The sequence below is a fragment of the Apodemus sylvaticus genome, chromosome 4, assembly GCF_947179515.1.
Source record: "Apodemus sylvaticus chromosome 4, mApoSyl1.1, whole genome shotgun sequence".
NCBI classification, from domain to species: domain Eukaryota; kingdom Metazoa; phylum Chordata; class Mammalia; order Rodentia; family Muridae; genus Apodemus; species Apodemus sylvaticus.
The window spans coordinates 87,962,160-87,980,593 of NC_067475.1; the positions used below are offsets into that span (position 1 = coordinate 87,962,160).

General features: G+C 43.3%; 1 protein-coding gene and 1 non-coding gene across 3 annotated transcripts in view; one reads left to right on the plus strand and one right to left on the minus strand.

Moving 5' to 3' along the window:
• The first annotated feature begins 954 nt into the window (after nucleotides 1-954).
• Tmem144 (transmembrane protein 144) overlaps nucleotides 955-18,434 on the plus strand; it is a 30,306-nt gene continuing 12,826 nt past the window's right edge. The window contains exons 1-7 of one of the 2 annotated variants that reach the window (XM_052180319.1): nucleotides 955-1,077; nucleotides 5,090-5,257; nucleotides 7,944-8,066; nucleotides 10,117-10,216; nucleotides 11,584-11,664; nucleotides 16,112-16,193; nucleotides 18,230-18,306. In XM_052180319.1, the coding sequence (XP_052036279.1) occupies nucleotides 5,149-5,257; nucleotides 7,944-8,066; nucleotides 10,117-10,216; nucleotides 11,584-11,664; nucleotides 16,112-16,193; nucleotides 18,230-18,306 (572 nt within the window). In that variant the 5' untranslated portion in view covers nucleotides 955-1,077; nucleotides 5,090-5,148. Of the gene's footprint in view, nucleotides 1,078-5,089; nucleotides 5,258-7,943; nucleotides 8,067-10,116; nucleotides 10,217-11,583; nucleotides 11,665-16,111; nucleotides 16,194-18,229; nucleotides 18,307-18,434 lie in introns of those variants that run through there. The other variant, XM_052180320.1, reaches the window with a different exon arrangement.
• Nucleotides 9,021-9,123, minus strand: LOC127683840 (U6 spliceosomal RNA). Its single transcript, XR_007977638.1, has one exon. It is a non-coding gene; the product is annotated as a U6 spliceosomal RNA (small nuclear RNA).

Genomic DNA, 18,434 nt, shown 5'->3' on the forward strand with positions numbered 1-18,434 from the left:
TATACTGCTGCACTGAGTCTTTCCAGAACCAGGGGCCACTCCTCCATTCTTTTTGGACATCATTTAATATGTGGATTATGTCCTGGGTATTCAAAGTTTCTAGGCTAATATCCACTTATCAGTGAGTGCATACCATGATTGATCTTTTGAGACTGGGTTACCTCACTTAGTATGATGTTCTCCAGCTCCATCCATTTGTCTAAGAATTTCATGAATTCATTGTTTCTAATGGCTGAATAGTACTCCATTGTGTAAATATACCACATTTTTTTGTATCCATTCCTCCATTGAAGGACACCTGGGTTCTTTCCAGCTTCTGTCTACTACAAATAGGGCTGCTATGAGCATAGTGGAGCATGTGTCCTTATTGCATGCTGAAGAATCCTCTGGATATATGCCCAGGAGTGGTATAGCAGGGTCCTCAGGAAGTGTCATGCCCAGTTTTCTGAGGACCCGCCAGACTGATTTCCAAAGTGGTTGCACCATTGGGAAAGGATCTTCACCAACCCTAAATCCGACTGAGGGCTAATATCTAATATATACAAAGAACTCAAGAAGATAGAACCCAGAGAACCAAATAACCTCATTAAAAAGTGGGGTATGGAGCTAAACAAAAAATTTTCACATGAACTTCTGAGGGCTGAGAAGCACCTTAAGAAATGTTCAACATCATTAATCATTAGGGAAATGCAAATCAAAACAACCTTGAGATTTCACCTCACACCAGTCAGAATGGCTAAGGTCAAAAACTCAGGAGACAGCAGGTGTTGGAGAGGATGTGGAGAAAGAGGAACACTCCTCGACTGAACTCTTCTTTAAGGGGGAAAAAAACCTCTCTGGTTAACTAGCTGATTGACAGAGGACCCGACGACTCCTTAGTCACCTGACTGACTGGGAGGCTGTCCCGAGCCTCCGCCTGGGAGGGACTCTGGTGCTTCCAGCTGCCGGCAGGAAGTCCGCAGGAGTCCTAGGGAGAGCCAGCTGAGTGAGTACCCACGGGTCACCTGAGTCTGAGGTGGCCCTGGGTCTGAGAGGCGCCCTGCAGCCTGCAGCTCCTTGGGAAAACTCGCAGAGCAAGTAAGTGCCAGCACAAGTGACGTCAGCCCAGTCAGCACAGGCGAAGCCGCCCTCAGATTGGAGGAAATTAAAAGAAACCAGAAATGAAATCTTTACACTAGAGCAGGCGGTATTGATCTAGCGCCGGCACTATCTTAAACGGAGGGGAGGAGCTACTTAAAACTTTAAAGTAGTAGGGAAAACAGCAGATATACCAGTAATGAAACGAAAGTAACAAAGTTTCTTTTAGAATGAATGTAGCTTAATAAAATATCAGTGGATACTTAACACGTAAACCTTAGAATACTTGGACTTGAGACTTTTCCACAGATTGTTGAAAGCTTTTACCTTGGAGAAAAGCGAACTATTTCGATAGCTGCTGCCTGGTTGATAATCTGGCTAAGGTAAACCTGTATGGGCAGGTCACATGCTACCTGACCCACCCACGTGATGTTTATGATTCTATTGTCTAACTAAAAATTGAAAAAATTTTAAATGAACGTGGGGGGTATATCACAAGTTTAAGGATTGACTGGGCTCTGGAGTGAGTTTAAAGTGCCTAGAAAAACTTGTGATACTGTCTCAAATCAAACATGTAAAAAAAAAGGGGGGGTTCCGGTATAGCTGAGCAGAGCGTTTGCCAAGCATGCTGGACTAATAACTTAAATACAACAACAACAACAATAATAATAATAAATAAATTTTGTTTGCTTGCTTTTTTAAAGACAGGTCTCCCTAGTGTAGTCCTGGATGGCCTGGAACTAGCTATATGAATCAGGCAGGCGATGATCTCAAAGATCCGCCTGCTTCTGCCTTCTGAGTGCCGAAAATTAGTTTGCTACCAACCTGGGCTGAAAATAAGATTTTTAAAGGAATAGTTTAGGATAGGTGTGTGCTAAGGGGGAATTGGGAGTGCACGTCTGGTAAGGTAATGACGCTTCTTTCTACCACAGAAATGTCACTGATTTAGAGCAAGATGGTCTCTTCCTTGTGGCAGCCTGGGATTGTTGGTTCACAGGGAATTAGATCATGTGCTTTTTGAAATGTGCTGGAGTTGTGTGCTGTAAATGAACATCGTTTATCTAAGGCCATAACTGACTGGAGTTGATTCAGCAGTCAAATGAGGTCATGCGCTCTAATTAGCATTACTGATTATTCATTCAATTCAGGCTGAAACCTGTGGCTGCCCATCAATATTCCTTAGTGGAGCCTTCTTCCCTGTAAAATAATCTACCTCATTAAACAGTTAGGCGCTGTCCTCTTATCCTTGCACTTGCTTTGCTTCTTTTAATTAAAATAGGAAAAAAAAATATTTCTTAGCTGTTAAACCTGTATTTTCAGTCCCACAACAGCCTTCCAAAATAGCGCCTGCCTCACATTTAAAAGTCCTATTGGTTATTTGTTTATTTATCTATTAATTCTAGATGGGCTCTCCTGCCTCATATTTAAAAGCCCTGATATTTATCTATCTGTCTTATTCATTTATTGAACAAAGAGCAGTCTCTCCTCAGCTTCCCAGTGCTGGAACTGTTGGTTTGCGCCTAGTATTCCTGATCCCACATCCCTCTTGACTCTTGAGCAGGGGCCATTGTAAGCCACTTAAAGGCATAAACTTTCTTGGAGCCTACAGGCAGTATAGTCTCTATATTGAATAATTACTATATAGCTTTTTTAAAAGACTTCATTGTCTCTTCCTTAGCTGCACCCCAATGTAGAAAATGTTTTCTACCCACCATGATTTTGTTTTTTAAGAAAATATATGTATATATGCACATATATCAAATAGACATTTTCTTTTCCAAAGCTTATTGTGAACACTTATTTGAAGTGGTTTCTGTTTTCTGTTAAATCCTCCATAACAATGTCGAGTCTTGTTGTTTGGGTTTGGGAGTGTGTGTGGGAGTTCGAGACAGGGTTTCTTTGCATAGCCTTGGCTGTCCTGGAACTCACTCTTTAGAATAGGCTGGCCTCCAGTTCACAGAGATCCACCTGTCTGTGCCCCCCAAGTGCTGGAATTAAAAGCCTGTGCCACTACCGCCTGGCCAATATAAGGATGGTCTCTACAAGACCACCTGAAGAGCAATGTGTGAACTTTGAATATTTTTCCCTTAAAATAGAAAATAAGATTGGCTTCAAGGATGCCTTCCTCAATACATACCCACAGGGTATCATCACTGTATTAAGTCTAGAAGAACAAAAAGAGCTCAGTATTATTCTGAATTCCATTTCAGAGAGGTTATTACAAAGGATCAACATACAAAATATAAATCTGAAATAGCATGGTGCGGATGCAGCCGGTGACAGTGACTTGTGTTCAGCAGGCTTTACCAAATACTGTCACTGCAAAGTAACTGACTTTTGGTTCCTGGTGGGCTTGATCCTTTTGCTTTTATGTGTATGTGTGTGATATATATGTGTGCATGTGTGCCTGTGAGTGCGTGGGTGGAGGTCAGAGGAAAGACATTATTAATTTATGTGTGTATGGTTGTGCCTGTGTGTGCACCTTTGTGCAGGTGTGTGTTCATGTGTGCAGGTGCCTGTAGAGGCCAGATGAGGGTGTTGTATCTTCTGGGGCTGGGGTTACAGGTGGTGGCATTATTCAGCTTTGGTACCAGGAACCCAAAAGCTCAGGTCTCTGGAGGAGACGCAAATGCTGAGCCATCTTTCCAGCCCTTCCGCCTAGCGTTTGGAGACAGGGTCTCCCACTGAATCTGAACCTAACCATTTAAACCAGGCTGGCTGACCAGTGAGCCCCTTTGACCCTCCTCACTCTTCTCCCTCCTCACCCAGCCACGGAGTTATAGTTACATGCTTTTTGCAGGATGTTATGTGGGTGTCAGGCATCTGAGCTCACGTCATGGGTACCTCACCTACTGTCCGAGACAGGGTTTCTCTGTATAGCCCTGGCTGTCTTGGAACTCACTCTGTAGACCAGGCTGGCCTCGAACTCAGAAATCCGCCTGCCTCTGCCTCCCAGAGTGCTAGGATTACATGCACCACCACCGTCCAGCTCAGAACTTTTTTTGTAGCAATGATATCTGATAGAACTTTTTGCAGTGACAGAAAATTCTCGATTTGCAGTGTTCAGAATCGTGGCCGCTGGACACCTTTAGCAACAGAGTACTTAAAATATAATTTAGCTGAAGACCTGATTTTTTTCTTCTTTGTCCTGACCTTAATGGTTTTATTGAAAGCTCAGTTACCTTATATGGCTTGTCTCCTCCAGACCGCACAGCAGGGATGTCTAAGTAGCTGCCTTGCACGCTCCTGTAAGACGCCCTTGGGAATAACACTGCTGACAATCGTGGATTTTATGAGATTCTTGTCTATCTTCATTTCTAAAAATTGATGGTATAGATATTTATTCATGCATGCACACAGCATGTACACCATGTATGTGCACTGTGCTGGGGGATGAACCCAGGGTCCAGTCATATTAAGCACATGCTCTCACGGATCTGTACCTTAGGAAAGATTCTGGAGCTATGAATTTCCTACCTAGGGCTCTACTAATGGACAGGAAAGATTCTGTATCTGTAATGGCCCTGCAACCTGAGTGCATCTTCAGGCTCATGTCTGAAGTACAGCAAACACTCACTTAGAAAACAATAGTTCTGGAAGTCTTCTCAGGCAAAGTTTGGATTTGATTGACACAACAGAAGAGTCCAGAAACCTGTTTGTCATGCCAGACAACTTTACAGGGGAGTGATCCTTGAAATGCAGAAAATAAAAACTGGGTACAGATCCTGTAAAAAGTTAGATTTTCAAATCCTGAAGGGGGAAAATGGTGTTTCTTCTTGTAAGTTAGTGATTTAAAAAGGAATGGTAGTACAGATAAAGAACAAAGCCAGCGCAAGAGCATCGCCTACAAACGACAGATAATTGTTTAGCGACCTATCTGCAAATAGGAGCCTTGGCCCCCTTTCGACCCAGAGACTTCATATCTGGATCACAATTGGTTCACAGGTTCGCAGCTTCTCACCTTCATTTTTTTGTTGTTGTTGTTTTTGAATTTTTTGTTTTTGAATTTCAGAAACTCCTGTAAAACACAGATCGAACGTGAGCCGGTCTGCAAGCTGCCACCCTGCCACCATGAGCAATAATTCAACAGACCTCACCACCGGCTACCTCTCCTCTGCTGTAGCAATCCTCTTGTATGGCTCCAACTTTGTACCACTTAAAAAATACGACACTGGTGATGGTAATTGGCTTTTTTATTGTTAACCTAAACTTGCTTTTAAGTGTCTTAGTTATTTGCTTTGTTTTTGTTTTATCTTTTTAAAATAACAGCTAAAAAACATACATTTTATTGATCATAGTGCCTAGTAACTAGAACTCACATAGATCATCTCACAGTGCCCCTTGTGGCGCACTGAGGGTGCGTCAGGACAGGAAGGAAGATGGTGCTCTGTGGTGAAGGCAGGGTGTGGGTACCACTGGAACATCTTCTTGACTGTGTCTGCTGCCGTGTTCAGAAAATAGGTAAGTTATGGCCAGTTCCACTATCAGCATTCATTTGAAAACCAATTTTCGACACAGCTGATACGTGAGAGGTCAATCTGAGCAGAACACAAACCTGTTTACGAGTGAGCCAGCTCATCTCTAACAAACCATGAGGCAAGCGCAGAACGCCGCTCTCGGATAAAGATGCGTGGCAGTACTGTAACCTGGGCATGCGCACATGCATCCCTCTCCACAGAGCTCTGCACCCGGCCTCAGTTTACCACGTGTGCATGCACAGACACACATCCTTACCACAAAACCATATACCGTGTTTTTTCAGTTCACCGCACACGATCCCCGAGTTTACCGTATATGCTGTGCCTCAGGCTCACTCACATCTGATGTCAGAGCCCTGTTCCTGCAGCCCTGCAATGATCCACAGGCTACAATCTTTGCAGTGGGCCCTCCACACAAACCTCCAGTCCTTTACAAATTAAAGGTCTAGGTCTAATATACTGTTACTATACTTAACCATTATTTAATCAGTTAAAAACTATTTTTGTTCATTTCTGGGGTGTTGTTGTTGCTGTTGTTTTAATTAAATGTATTGCTGGTGCAGTTTATCAGTGTCTTTCTCCAAACCAGAGGTGGTTCTGTCCTGAGGTTTTTTCCTGCATGGTTTTGCTCAGGACCATAATTTTAGAAATGCACTGCCACAGTGCAGCGAAAGAGTACAAGCTGAGGTTTAGTGAAGGAAAGCAGGCATTGCCCTAGCCTGCCCCATGCCCTTCAAAAAGGGAGTGGAGGCAACAGTGAACACCTACAGGAAGGCAACATCCAAGTTACTTTTAAATCTCCCTAGTTCCTCAGTCTTCATACTGCTTAGACAAAAGGATTACAAATCCTTTCTCCTAGCCTTTTCTTTTGGAAGTTAACAAGGAAAAAAAAAAAAACCCTTACCAAAATGGACAGCTGGTCTACCTGTTGGGTTTGTGATCCTAGACACAGGTCCCATGAGTTGTGGTCAATATTATTTGGGGGGAAGGTTTACCCTATTTTGACCATATAGTTCCCAAATAAAAGACCCCAAAGCCTTTATATTTATAATAAGTCTTATAGCACTAGAGCTAGGGAGATATCAACCCTCTATGCTATTTTGTCTTCTTCCCTGTCAATAACCCGAGATATTACTTACCATGTTCTGCCTGGGCCAGTCCTACTCCTACTCCTCAAGGCCAGTGCTCAGGATCCACCTACCCCATTGCAACCTCTTACTTCCTCCTCCTCCCTCACTCTCCCTGTGGTCCCGCCCTGAGGCTCAAACCCCAGGTCTGCCAACCCCACCTACCTCTCTTCTGCCCAGCTATAGCTGTAGGTTTCTCTATTAACCAATCAGGGTCAATGCTTACACAACTAAGGCTGGTATACGTGAGGATCTGCAGTCTGCAGGTTTGGGAGTACAGAATTTATCATTGTAGTACAGGCAGCACCAGATCAACCCTCTACACCTTGTGTGTGTTTGTTTCTGGAAACTGAACCCAAGGCGTCTTCACATAGTAGAACGCTCTAGTCTGAGCCACTGCCAACCCAGCAAGTCTTACCAGTTTTTTGTTTTTAGTTTCTCACTTGTAGCACGAAGTTCCTTTTCTACTCCAATACTGCTTTGTTACAAGTCTCAAAAGTTAGAAGACATTGTTTTCCCTTGACTCTGTTGTGAGAATGAACAGAAATAGACAAAAGTTTTGCAAGTTACAAGCAAAAATGGCAGCGTAGACTGACAGCTTCCTTGGTGCTTCATTTGGTGTGGAATATCTGCCTTTTCAGTCCCTGAGACCTAGATGGTACAGGAGTCTTGATTGGCCACTGCTATGTTCATCTTCTGGTAACTAGCCAGTAGCACCTTGTCTCACAAAAAAGCCCAGGAGTGCTGGCCTAGAAAGTTAAGTCTCAGGCTTGTAAAATCTGTCTCATCTCGGGAATTAAACTCCAACTGTGTGAACCACAAAAGGCAAAGTATATCCCAAGGCTTAAGTTGAGAAGTTCTCGGTGCCATGTCTTGATAGTTTTGCGCTGAGACTGGCATCAGAGTAGAAATACAGACTCGTTCTTCCCCAAATTCTTTAATAGGCATTTCTTGGTTTGACTACAAAGTAGAAGAACAGCATGGTAAGCAGGAACCCGTTGTGGTCTTCGGGGTCAAGCATCTAGACTTTACAGTCCAGGTAGAGGTGTACCTACAGATTTTTGACCAGGTTTGTTTCCTTGGTGTCTGTGGTTGGGCCCACCATGACATAAAGTAGCTGTAAGAATAAATGCACCACGTGCCTACCATGGAGACATGTCAGGATTTGTGTGTGTCTCTCTAAGAACATCTTGCAGATATTCTTAAACATGCATATACTCAAATCTTTCTGCCAAGTAATGCCAGGTTGTCTCATTTGTAGGGATGTTCCTTCAGTGGGTGCTCTGTGCTGCCATTTGGTTGGTTGCCTTGGTGGTCAACTTGACACTACACTGCCCTAAATTCTGGCCATTTGCAATGCTTGGTGGCTGCATTTGGGCAACAGGTAATGTGCATACTCATCTTATACATGGGTCATATAGTCGTAGTCACAACCAGGAGAAAAAGCACAGTGAACTCATAGTCATTAGGTACACATGACAGACATGAGCTGTATATTGTTTTCTTTCATACATTTTGGGAAATTTCTGGATTTCTTTTCCCTTTAAATGTTTTAAGTTCTTGCTAGAAAATTATTAAAGATATTTGATCCTTTTAACACATAACTCAAATGCCATCGTATCATTTGACCTTCCTCCAGCATGTTTATCAGAAAGTGTTTATTAGAGAGCAGCCCTTGGTTATAACATCATTTGTGAGCTTATCCTCAAAAGCTGGCAAATAGCAGCATGTAAACATTTTGAGTAACATTTAGCAAAGAGAAAACAGACAATTAAAAATCTCCTCATTGCTTTATCAATGCCTTAACAGTCTACAGTAGAATCTACATCTCCAGGTAGCCATTCAGAAACAGTTCTCTCACTATGAATTCAACCTGAAAAGTCTCCCATTTTAGAGAGAGAAAGAGAGAGAGAGAGAGAGAGAGAGAGAGAGAGAGAGAGAGAGAGAATTGCTGACAATCTTTAAAAGATAAATTTGTTAGATGCAAATAAAATTTAAAATATTAAAATGATGCTACTTACCCACTTTAGTCTTTGAGGGATTAAATGATTTAATGAAATTCATTAATCAGAGATCAAGAAGTAAAGTAAAAAAACAGAATTTGCATTACCAATCCTTGGACCTTGGCTGTGTCTCTGTGATTGTTTACCACCTGGAGAGAGTGAACAGTGTCTGTTCCCTCATTCTCTTGGCTTTTGAAAACAACTTCTCATCATGATGTTCAGGCCAGCCTAGAGCTCTGAGTCCTCCTGCCTCTGCTTCCTGATGTAATTTCATACTAGACATCTCTCCTTTGCCATCCTGTGTATATATATATATATATTGGTCAAGGCTAGTGCAAAATGTGGAATGCTTTGTGGATATCTTTGTCCTCCTTGTGCAGGGGTCATGCTAACCCTATTTGTATCACTTCAGTTTTAATACATGCACTGCCAAAATGAACATTTTTTTTAATTTTTGAAATTATTTGTTTATTTACTTATTTATTTATTTGAGATAGAGGTATCACTACGTAGCCCTGGCTCACCTGAAGCACTATGTGGACCAGGCTGGTCTCTAGCTCACAGAGAATCTGAGATTAAAGATAGGTGTCCCCATGCCAGGCCCATCTTGTAGATCTTTATCTCACAATCAGGTTCCACAGAGCTCAGGGTGGATAAGTAGGGAGCCAAACTTGAGAAATATAAGCACATTGTAGGTTATCACCACCAACCGGTCTGGCGCACAGAGGAAAGGGAGGAGCTGGTGGTGTAAGGACTTTATTCCAGCTGATTAGAAGGGAGACTAACACCTTGAAACCAGAAGAACTTTCCCAAATGGGAAAATAAGTGGAGCATGGTACCCTCTGAGCTTCACCACAGGGGAGGACACTAGCTTCAGGCTGCATCCGCAGTTCAGAGCAGAACACTGAGACTCCAGACGGTCTAGGCTGGAGCTACGTTACCAGGGTACATGACCCTCTCTGATCAATGGTTCAAATCAGGAGACAGAGGTGGCTCACAAGCCTAAAGAGGAAACCTGGGAGAGGAAACTACAGGACTGAGTCGGATTCAGAGAGGGTAGGAAGTGTTTTACAGAAGCAGCAGTGAGCTGGGTAGGGTGGAGCATGCATTGTCCAAGCTACTGGGAAGGATGAGATAGGATTTCTTGAGTCCTAAAATGGGAGGCCAGCCTGTGCAACATAGCGAGAATCTTGTCTCCATAGCAACTGTGCTAGTGACAACATTCTACACCATCAGGGATTTGGCCCTGGTGACCCCCAAGAGCATAAGTCAATGGTTGTGAGAATCTTGGAAGGAAAGCCAGTGAGTGTGAGAGAGTACATTCTAGGATTGTGTTGAGGCAGAAGTGAAATTCAGGAAAAAATAGTAATTTCACTTAGAAATGCACTTGTGTGGGAAGTGATCTGTTTTTCCTGCATGTTGTATCTACAGGGAACATCGCCGTTGTCCCAATTATCAAAACCATCGGTTTAGGTCTTGGAATCTTAATCTGGGGATCATTTAACACCTTAACTGGCTGGGCAAGCTCAAGGTAACCATCTCAGATATGGCTGGCACATATAAATGAGCCCTGTCCATTTGCCGGAAGCTCTTTATAAGTGATCTAAATAGTTTATGAAGATATAGTCAAGGAAATCAAATAGTAAAAAGCTGTATCTGGAACTCACGTGGGGAGAGAGAAAGGCAGCTGATGCCTGCTTTCCCTCTCTACTGCCTGACCAGGTATCCATTCTAAAGTAGATGCTCTTCCTTAGAATAGAGCAACAATCTGTGTTGCTCCATCTCCCTGGCATTTTGTAAAGATTTAGTGAGATGTAGCCATAGCAAAACATTTAAGGAACCGGGCATGGTGACCCACACCTTTTATCCCAGCACTTGGGAGGTAGAGCCAAGTGGATCTCTGAATTCCAGGCTAGCCTGGTCTACAAAGTGAGTTCTACCACAGCCAGGGCCTCACAGAGAAACCCCATCTGGTGTGGGTTGTGGCCAGGCCAGGCTTGGGGAAGTGAGAAGACAGAACGTTACTCTTGCCTCACTTTAAGGCTTCCCTCCTATTCAAAAGCGTTGTAACCTCTCCAAAAGAACAAGGCAAATCAGTCTGCTAGCTTACTATATATATATATATATGTTTTTTTTCCCAATCCTTTCTCTCCCAGTGCCCTGCAGTTTTATTTGTTTTAATACAATGCTTTTTCTCCCTGCCTCACTCTCTTACCCTTGGGTAGTTCTCCATGAAGAGTGTTAATAATTGTGACACAGTTGAACCATGGTGGGGAAAAAAAGAGTGTAAACTAATGTCAAAGAGTAGAAATTTTTAGCCAAGAAGTCATTTCAAATACCTCAAAGATTATTAAAGGGCTTGAGATGTAGCTTAGGATTTGAGTATTGTCTAGCATGTGCAGGGCTGTTCCCCGGGGTTGAAATATATGTATCTGTGTTTTCTCATGGTTGTTTTTTGGTTTGGGTTGGGTTTGGGTTTGGGTTTGGGTTTGGTTTGCTTGATTTAGGAGCTTTTGTTTTATTTTTTTTTGTTTTGTTTTTGGAATAGGATCTCACTATGTAGCCCTGGCTGGCCTGGAAATTAATATATGGCCAGGATGGCTTCAAACTCACAGAGATCCACCTGCTTCTGCCTCCAGAGTACTATAGCCCAGACTGGATTTGAGTTCTTCTTGTCTTACCTCTGGAAACTGCAAGGACATGTCACCATACCTCAACTGCTATTTTCTCTACTTTAGCATGGACATTAGAAGAACAGTTTAGAAAAGCAACATATCCAAAGATAGTGCATGAAAGAACCAAGATTTAAACTCAAGAGTCCAGCCCCAAGTCCTAGTCTTAAGCATCACTGTAAAACATTTTAGCAGTATCTGATTTGCTATGTTTCTGGATTTCCAGGTTTGGCTGGTTTGGGATGGATGCAGAAGACGTGTCCAAGCCAATGCTGAATTACTTTGGAGCTGGGCTGTCAGTAGTAAGGTCTGCAGATGTTTCTAGTCCTTAGTTTTTTCAGTCATTCGGAGTATTTTCTAAAGATTTGTTTTAACATTTTTTATGTGTATGAATGTTCTGCCTGCATGTATGTGCACCACGTGTGTGCCTGTCAGAGAAGAGGGTCCAATTCCCTGAAACTTGAATGACAGATGGTTGTGGGCTGACATGTGGATGCTCAAAATCAAACCCTCACCAAGAGCAGCCAGTGCCCTTAACCACCGAGCTATCTCTCCAGCCCTACTTTCTATAGCTTTTAATATCTTTACATTTTCTTTAAACCTACACTTCATAAAATTTATGTTTCCCGGTTCTTAATTTTCAAAGACAGACCTTATTTCCAGCACAAGAAATACCAGATTTGGGAGGGATGTTGGGAAGCCTAATTTTAATTCTCAAAAACTCTGAGAAACTCAGAAAAGTTACAGAATTTCAATATCTATACTAGAGAGAAAATCAAAATACATTGCAGATGAATAAGAACCTGGATGTATTGAATAGCTACCATAGTATGCTACTCAAGTCAATATTCTTCTGGCTTCCTCTATGCAACTGGAATGGTTGCTTATTCTATTTAGTTCAGTAGTTCTTGACCATCCAAGAGGATATACTGACCCTCAGAGGATTGCTAAAACACAAGGAGTACCAAACACCTATGACCTCATGCTTTTTCCATTTTAACTAAGCACTAAGGCCACACTTTTATAGTTTTATGGTTTCAGTAAGGCAAAATAGCTAGGCAAAATATCTATGTCTTACATTATGAGTTAGTTTTGTTCTCACTACAGGTCTTAGAGCCTTTAGTGCAGGTTTTTCTTCCCCTTTGTTTTTTAAGCTAAGGACGTCCTTACCTTCTCACTGAAAGGTAACTCTGAATGGTCCTCTATGGCACATGGCTCTGCCAGATTGCCTCGCCACTCTTGTGATTTGTGCTCACATTAGCTGAATCCAGCACTGCAAATCACCGGAGTGGGTTTGACTAAGGGGACTGACTGCAAGTGACTAAGTTCTGGGTGGTTCTTTGCTAACTGGGCAAAGGAATGCCAATGCATGCCTAGGGCCTGAGACAAGGAGGCAGCACCATGCTATGTGGTACACAAGGTAGAGAAATGTATACCTTGCATTCAACATGTCAGATCATGGCTGACTGCAGGGAAGGGGAGCCTTGCTGATTCCAGCTTCTGATTCCCACTCCCCCATTCCTTCTTCTTAACCCAGCTATAGCTCTCTCACCTTTCCCATTCTCTTTTGAATACTGAGTTTTCCATGTCTCCTTCTCTTGTGTATACTGTATCACTAAGGATGAAAATGACTTTGAATCTCCACACGGTGGTGAAGTTTTGCCAATAAAACTCAAGCAAGAATCAGGTCACCTTAAATTCAGTCACCTTCTCTCTCTGGGTTCCATTTTTATCTGCCTCTGTCAGTGCTGCACATACTGAATAGCATTGCCCTCAAAGACTTCAGTACTTTTTCAGTCTTCTGGGAAAGAACAGTATATCTTCCTTCCTCCAGTAACGGTGTTTTTCCCCAGCCACATTCACGAACAATCTCTTTGTCATTGAAATGTTGCCTTAGAGAGTAGTCCCTAGGCAATTGGGGACGCATAGCAAAGCTTATCCTAAAACTGTAAATTCTTGACACATTTGGTTAGAGGCAGTTTTATGTGTTCTGTACAGTTCACACGGAACTCTAGCTTTCAGTAGTTCTGAGACCATTTCTTCACACTGTAAAATTCTAATTTAGCGTGTCTAGTTTTAACTTAATGGTAATAATTTAACGTTGGTCTATCCAGTACATTAAGTACCTTTCTCCTTCCAATTTCTTCTTTAAAAACACCAAATTTTTCCCTAAAATTACAAATCGGTTAGTTTCTCGTACTCTGACACTTCTACCCAGATGACCTTGCACAGAGCTCTTCTCCAAGTCCTTGGTTTTTGCATCCTTAAAGAGGAGGTAGTGCTAGCACCAATCTTCTAAGATAACTTGAAGAGTAAATGTTTTGAGAGCTTTGCATGCCTAGACACATGGGTAAGGCGCCATATGTAAGGTATCCTCCATCAGCATTCACCGTCTCTTCTGTAGTAAACACTAGAAATCATCAATGTGAGTGAAAAGGTCCCATGGGGCCTGATATAATGAATCAGCCCCATGGTTGGGGCTGTGGAGAAGTTGCCCAATAGACCACAGTGTATGGAGGAGCAAAGCTATCTACCACAGGCAACAGAAGGGAAAGACAAGGAACCTCAACGAACCCCTTTAAAGTGATGCCCCTAACACTGACCCTCTGGTTAAGCTCCATCTCTGAGAGGCAGACCACCTCCTCACAGCAAGGAGACCAGTCACCAAACATTTGACACAGCCTTTTAGGGACACGTAGCACCCAAATACCTGTACTATTATATTCTCGCATAGTAGCCCTTTGGGACATTTGTTGGTGTCTCAACTTAATGTTAGATTAGGCAATGAACCGGAGGGACTCTGCAGCTCTGTTAAGAGCTGGATCTGCAGCTCCAGGATGCAGAGAGGATGCAGGGATCTCTTCCTGTGAGGCATCCAGGCCCCATCTCTATTGCTCTCCTGAGTGGAACTGCACCAATCTGTTATTTAATTAGTTTAACTTAATGGCTTTAAGAGGTTCATTTTGAAGGGCATTGGCTGAGTGAATTTAGAGCTTGTGGTAGTGTGAAGAAACAAAATATAGTTTCATTGGTTACAAAGTGGCTTTGTTTTCTCTCTCTCTCTCTCTCTCTCTCTCTCTCTCTCTCTTTCTGTGTGCGTGTGTGTGTGTGTGTGTGTGTGTGTGTATGTGTGTGTGTGTGTCTGTGTCTGTGTATGTCTGTGTGTGTGTGTGTCAGTATCTGTGTGTATGTCCAAGCCTATGTGTGTGTCTCTGTGTGTGTGTGTGGAGGGGGGGGTGATGTCCCTTGTGTATGTGTCTGTGTCTGTTTCTCTGTGTGTGTGCCCACACACATATTCATGTATGCATTTGGGTGCAGAGGTGTGTGGAGGTCAGAGGACAACCTCAACTACTGCTTGACTTCTGTCTTTTTGATATAGACCCTCATGGCTGCTGCATACACCACCAGGTCAATTGGCCTGCAAGGTCCCAGGCACTCTTCTGTCCCAGTGTCCCATCCTTCTGCAGGAGTGTTAGGACTCCACCCTCTCTCATTGCATGTGTTTCCTCTCACATCGGTTCTGAGGATTCAGACTCAGGTCCTCATTCTTGCACAGCACACACTTTGCCCACTGGACCATCTCTCCAGCTCAGGCGCTTCTTTTCTTTTCATAATTAAAACGATCGTTTCAGTCCACTGTACGCTTCAGTCTTTAAAGGACTGGTGAGACAACTTCTAGTTTTACATTTTCTCTGTATAACATGGCTCTCTGTTTATACAACAGGAGCCACTCGAGGGCTTTGAATCAGCAGAGGACTTATTTGCTTGCTTGTTTGCCTGCCTGCCTGCCTGTTTGCTTGCTTGCTTGCCTAAGTCCTCACTAGCTAGTCCAGAATGGCTTTGAACTTTCTGTCTTCTTTCCTCAACTTCCAGACAGATTTTCTTTCCTATTAAAAAATAAAAGGACGTGCTGTGGGTTATCCAAGCGTCTGTTCTGTTCTCTCTCTAGAGTGGTGTTTCCCCCCCCCCCAACCTCCGCCATTATGCTGCATTGTGAGGAAGTGCAGGCCTTCGTTTTTTTAAGCTTTCCTTTCATAGGGCTGCAGTCCTTTGTCTAACAATGGACCAGTCTGGACAGCCCTACTAAAATTCCACAGTACTTCCTGATCCATCCATGTGAGGTGACAATCCAAGGGCAAAATTCTAATTAGAAGAACATAGCCACCTTTAACTCCCCCTTTACAACACAAAATGTATGCTGCATTTAATCTCATAAAATCCATTCTTTCCGTCATTTTGTTTTGAAGACAAGGTCTCGCTATACAGCTCATGTTGCCCTAGGATGCAAAGCCCAGACTGGCCCTGAACTTGGTCCCCCTCTTTTGGTCTCTCAAGAGCTAGGATCACAGGCACTATGGGTCAGGAGACATCACCTTCCTAATTTCTCCTCCAGGAAGAGTGTCCTTTATCACAAATGTGACTGTCACATAGAAGTGGCCATCTCTTACAGCTGTCCAGCAAGTTATTGTTAAAGTTTGGGCAGTTGCCGTTCCGATAGACAAGGGATCCTTCAGGGCTGTGTTCACTTTCCCTTTCATGTGGTGCTATGTCATGGTTAGGGGACGTTGAAGAGACAGCAAGCCCACCCCCGACCACACACACACACACACACACACACACACACACACACAGGGAGTGTGTGAAAGTAATTCTGTTACCAGGAATCATTTAAGTTTTGTTTTCCCTCGGAAAAAAAAAAACAAAACAAAGCAACCATGTCAGGACCAATCTCATTGGAATGTATTTTCCTGCAGTGCGCTCACGTTTTTGTTCATCAAAAGTGAAATTCCGAATAACCCAGGCAGCGCGGACCGCACACCACTGATGGCAGAGCCCGTGAGTATTGTGTGGCACGATTCGATTTGAAACTTAAGATCGGGATATGTCTCAGGGTCTCTACTGTTGTGAAGAGACCCTATGATCACCGCAACACATATAAGAAAACATTTAATTGGGGCTGGCTTACAGTTCAGAAGGTTAGTCTATCATCATCATGGCAGGGAACTTGGTGGCACGCAGGCAGACATGTTCTAGAGAGGTAGCCAGGAGTTCTACATCTGGATTGGCAGGCAGCAGAAAGAGACGGCACTACTAGGCCTGGTTTGAGCTTATGAAACTTCGCTGTCTGCCCCCAGTGACACATTTCCTCCAACAAAGCCACATCTATTCCAACAAGGCCACATTTAATAGTGCCAGTTCCTGTGGGCCTATAGGGACCATTTCATTCATACTACCAGAATGTAAAGACAAAACCTAACTCTGACCCACATGAGGGAAGGTGGTATTTTCCATCCCTCAAGGCTATAAAAGTAGTTCAGCATATTTATCAAAAGTGAGTCAGGTTTTCCCCTTCCCACCGATGAGGGTGACTTTTTTGACAATGGATCTCTGTGGGGTATGTGATTGTAGTTTTTCATTGAGGATCCTTTGGGTGCTTGCATAGCCCTGTGGAGATGTGAGAGAGTAGCTTAGGCAGAGGGAGAAGGCTGAGGAGAAGACGGAAGGAAGGAATGGGCAGAGAGAGCTCACGATGCACAGTGAGATCTCGCGCCAGTAGGAAATCGGCTGGATCCATTTTTTCATGTTTGGCTTTATCTTCATTTATGTTTTGTGTAATGGCAGTGACAGAAAATATACAAGGAGGCACTGTTTTGACCATGAGGAATATAAGTTGGTCTGAAACCAGCGTTAAACAGGACCGACCTTACAGAGACGTGACTTCACCCAGCTGTCGAGGGCCCCGCTGCAAAGCTTGCACGAGGCCCAGTCCACGTTGCCAGGACCCCGTGCCAGTCCTTCAGTCCCACCCGGCTTCCCATCAGCTAGGTCCCTGGGCCCACAGCCACAGCCACAGGCTTTGCCTCGCTGGCAGCTTCCCCACTCTGCGGGGATTCTGCCCCTCCCCTTTCCGGCTATCAAGTGAGATGGCTGATACCCGCATTAAATTGACCTAAAAAGAGAAAAGAGGGATATTGATTTCTGGGCATCTTTAAGGGCTGTGTGCTTCAAGAAAAGATAATTTGGCCCTGAGAGGAAGCTCTTGTCCTTCTTACCCGATCCAGGGATCTAGATGATGCCTTGCGGCTAACCGGGCTTTGAACAAAGGAACAAAGTTAAAAAAAAAAAAAAAAAAAAAAAAACCTTGCAGAGAGATACATGGTGGGCTTACTAGATCTTCTAAGTCAGATTAGATTAAAGTCATTAGGATGGATGAGGAAGACTTTGCAAGGCTTGAGCACCGACTCAGGAAAACCGGACACGGCAGGGACAGTGACTTCAGATCTCCCTCCTTATGTACACCAAGAGCATGGTCAGCTGGGAGGCACCGAGGATTACAGTCCATAATGTTAGCAATGTTAAATATTCTTCAAGTTTGTCTCACAGATTTTCCTTAACTCAAAGTATCAGCCTAACTTTGAGATGTGGCTGGAGGTATTTTAATTCAGTAAAAAAATAAAAAAATAAAAAATAAATAAAATAATGTTATTAAGAGAAAAGAGACATTAAAATGTTAATTGATTTTAATGCATTCTGCTGTAGAACGTCTGAGTTTTTCTTGGGTCTAATTTCTTTACAGTTTACTTAAATACACTAGTGAACCATGAAATCTAAATTTATCAAGTAGCTACACATTAATCTGTGGAAAATGTTTAAGTTGCAAACTGGAGGGGTGGAGTCAGTAGAGCGGCTCTAAACTCCCAGAGCTCATAGATGACTTTGTGTGTGTGTGTGTGTGTGTGTGTGTGTGTGTGTGTGTGTGTGTGTGTGTTAAGACATGGTTGAGAGGGGAGGAAACGCTGGAAGGCTTTGTGTGGCACTGAAATTGTCTGCTGAAGGTCCTTGTATGTGGGTATCTCTGATGGCTTCCACAGGTGATCAACAGAACCGAAGACCCGTGTGTGGATTCCTCCTGGGTGGATAGACTTTCTACCACGTACCAACGCATTGTGTAAGGCTGGGAAGCTTCTCTCTCTCCTGTTGTGTTTCATGTTTTCTAAAAGAGAGGGTCCAGAGATATGTGGTGACATTCATCTGATCCCAGGAAGAAAATGATCGTGAAAACTTGCACCTCCACCT